Below are 3,389 nucleotides of genomic sequence, written 5' to 3'. Positions count from 1 at the left end.
AAGGGGGTCTGAATACTTTCCGTACCCACTGTATATATATTGTGATCATATATGCTAATATAATTTGCTCTTTATACAGGAAAGAAATATCTTCAACCAGATATTCTGTGGTTTTCTGATGAGAAAGGCCTATGAACTTGGTCGAGCCAATGCCTGTGCGTTTGCGTAAGAGGAAAAATAACTGCTTTCCCTCAAATGTTGAATATTTCTTGTGAAAAATGTTGTTCATTGTTATCACGGCTGTGTTTGTCTTTTTAGTGGGTGCAGACCAACTGTTGTGGCTGTGGATGATATCTTATTTCGTAAGCCAGTAGAAATCGGTTCTTTACTGCTGCTGTCTTCTCAGGTTAGTAACTTTTGCTGTTTCAGCTTATTTTAATGTCATTCACACTAAAAAAATTGTGATCTCTTTATCAGGTTTGTTACACAGAAGGGATGTACGTCCAGGTCAGGGTTCATTCAGAAGTGCTTGATCCTTTGACCCAGCAGCACAACACCACCAATGTGTTTCACTTCACTTTCCGTCTTGAAAAGGATGTCCCAGCTGTTGTCCCACAAAGCTATAGAGGTTACAAATATTTTATTTTTATAAATACATATATTATTATAAATAAGTAATATATTAATCATTATTTGTAGTTATAATATTTTTATGTAATGCAATAAAATATATTTTAAGCAAAATATATAAACTTTTTTTTATGTTCAATTTAAAATGATTTGTAACTCAAATAATTTGGACATCTTCTGAGTCTATGGATGGAAAGAGGCACTTTGATGGGACAATGAGGAACCAGTGTTGAGCATTCTAGGATGAAATACTGTACCTGATAAAGCTTCACTAACATCCATCACTTAAGTTACATGAGTGTGCATATGTAGATTCTGGTTTTATTTTCAAAATGTCTTCCCTACAACTGTTACATGCAGGCATTTGATACATTCAGTAATCAATAATTTAATTTATAAGTTTATATATTTTCTGAAGCACTTTCTATGACATGTTGTTGAAAATGTGAGATGCAAATGTAAAAAACACTGTGACTACAATACTACAATGTGTGACACACTAAAACAACCATCCACTCAATTCTTTGTCTATACGCCATTTTCCCCTTCCTTTTCCATCAGCTCATAACATTGTAGTTCTACACACCCCCCATTTAATTGTGATTTCCAGGCCTGAAAAAGCCATAACAATTTAATAAAATCTTAAGAAGGCACGGACATTTCTATAGCAACTATACATTTCCCTGTTTGCACCTAGCTCTTAGATATTGCATTGGCTAGAAATTGTTTTTGAGTGTTAAAATGCTTATCCAGTAAAACAAGCTACTGGAAAAGTCTTGCAAATTTGGTCAGAAATTGGATAGAGGTGCTCTGACCTTATTCTTTCAGTCAGGGATGCAATTCTTTGAACAGATTTTGTAGTTGCTCAAACTGTCATAATCTTTCAAATAATCTTTACAATGTTTCTGAGTAGTAAAGCTCAGGACGTTGATGCAAAAAAAAAAGTGAAGGGGAGGGTTTGAATGTGTAATTTGCAGTATATTTGGGCAACACTGCAAAATCTCGCGATGGGTGATTTCAGTGCAATTGTTAACATGGTAACCCATATGCTCTCGCGTTATTTCCGCGGCGGGGGGTGAGACAGCATGGCAGCGGCGGTGTTGAGGCACTGTTGGAGAGGACTTTTGCAGAACTCGGGCAATGGAGCTGTCGGCACTATCAGGTCGAAGATTTTCGAAGGTCAGTACAAGTAAACTTATAACAAGCTGCATTTAGATAACAAAAATAGAAGCACCGCTTGTTAAAAACTAGGCAAATGAAGGGGGTGTGGCATGAAAACGCCTGAGGGGAGTGGGATTCTCTGCATTGCACTGCACGTTATCTCCAAAAACTAGAAGGTGTGATAGAAGAGCTCTTTTATACCTTTAAAACTAATGGATGCTGAAAATTCATCTTTGCCATCACAGGAATAAATTACACTTTTAAATATATGTTAAAGTAGAAAACGTTTCTTTTAAAATATAATATTTCTGTTTAATGTTTGTAATGTATTATTTTTTAACACTGAGCACAGTCTTTTGAACACTAGTACAAGAATTGCAGATCTATAAACTCTAAAGCCCTGTAGACGTGTTTATTTGCAGGAGTTAGACTGAAATCTACAGTACAGTACATGTCACTGCCAGATCATCCAAAGCTGGCCTATCGGAGAGTGAAAGGAAAGAGTCCTGGTGTCGTGTTCCTGCCTGGATATGGATCCAACATGAGCGGAGAGAAGGCAGAGGCCCTGGAGGATTTCTGCAGGTCACTAGGTCATGCCTATCTGAGGTTTGTGACTGTTAATCATTCACATATATGTGCAGTGGGGTTCAAATATCTGAGACTCAATGTAAATAATGTAACAAGTAACTGGAATTTTGAAGAAAAATAAATAAATTAACAAATAAATGTTATGAATATGATTTAAGATTATGTATTATCTAGGCCACTAATCAATTATGCAAATTTGTGTCACACGATCATGTGACTGTACAGATGGTCAGATTTTCTTTCTTTGAAGCTAAATAGTCTCTTTGGATCATGAACATGATCATCAGGTTTTATGTAAATTTGTTGAGTTGAAATGGTTAAAAAACAAAACAAAATAGAAGCATTTTCCTTGCTCAGATTTTTTGACTCACTTTATATATTGATGACAATCATGCATAGTTTTATTTTTTAAGAACATACACTGCTTGGCCCAGATTTTTTTTTTTTCAGCAATCAAATGATGACCCACCAGTGTGTGTTGAAGTGCTCTAGGTGAAAGTTCACACAAAGCTCAGATCATTTTATGTGGATTTACAGGTTCGATTACTCTGGTCATGGAGCTTCTGAGGGTGTTTTTTCAGAAGGCTACATTGGAACATGGAAAAAAGACGTCCTATTCATGTTAGATGAACTCGCTGAAGGTCCCCAGGTAAGACTAGAAAGACTGAACCAGCTGGAGAAGTGCCAGCGTTTGTGTTTTTAGAAGACTTTTAAAAAATAAAAATGACTTCTATAAACTGAAATACAGGTGTTATTTCTCATTTTTGAATAGATGTTCAGTGTTTTCTCTTAAAGTCACCATGAAATCAAGATTGAAAATTTTTTATGGAATACTGTAGTGTTTATTATAAATAATTTATCCGTGCACTTCATTATTTTTTAAAAATTCATGTGCCCTAGTAATCTTTAATAAAAAACATTAACCTCCCCTCCCCCTCAAAACGACTCATCTTCTGTTCCGGTCACGAGCTATGGCGCAAGGGCGGAGTTAGTGACGTGTGGGGTAAACGCTGGGATAAACGACGGGGGGGGAAAAGCTGAAGCTGATGCTTCAATTTATAGCACTGACA

General features: G+C 36.2%; 1 protein-coding gene across 1 annotated transcript; it reads left to right on the top strand.

Moving 5' to 3' along the window:
- The first annotated feature begins 1,626 nt into the window (after nucleotides 1–1,626).
- LOC107577771 (mycophenolic acid acyl-glucuronide esterase, mitochondrial-like) lies at nucleotides 1,627–3,061 on the top strand. Its single transcript, XM_016263807.1, has 3 exons — nucleotides 1,627–1,749; nucleotides 2,154–2,337; nucleotides 2,857–3,061. Exons 1-3 carry the CDS (start codon nucleotides 1,656–1,658, stop codon nucleotides 3,020–3,022), a joined length of 444 nt encoding a protein of 147 aa, XP_016119293.1. The 5' UTR covers nucleotides 1,627–1,655; the 3' UTR covers nucleotides 3,023–3,061.
- Nucleotides 3,062–3,389: the final 328 nt, after the last annotated feature.

The sequence above is a fragment of the Sinocyclocheilus grahami genome, unplaced genomic scaffold, assembly GCF_001515645.1.
Source record: "Sinocyclocheilus grahami isolate Dianchi unplaced genomic scaffold, SAMN03320097.WGS_v1.1 scaffold7182.1, whole genome shotgun sequence".
In the NCBI taxonomy this organism is placed as follows: Eukaryota; Metazoa; Chordata; class Actinopteri; order Cypriniformes; family Cyprinidae; genus Sinocyclocheilus; species Sinocyclocheilus grahami.
The sequence above is the reverse complement of the archived record's forward strand: the minus strand, read 5'-3'. Positions and strand labels throughout refer to the sequence as shown.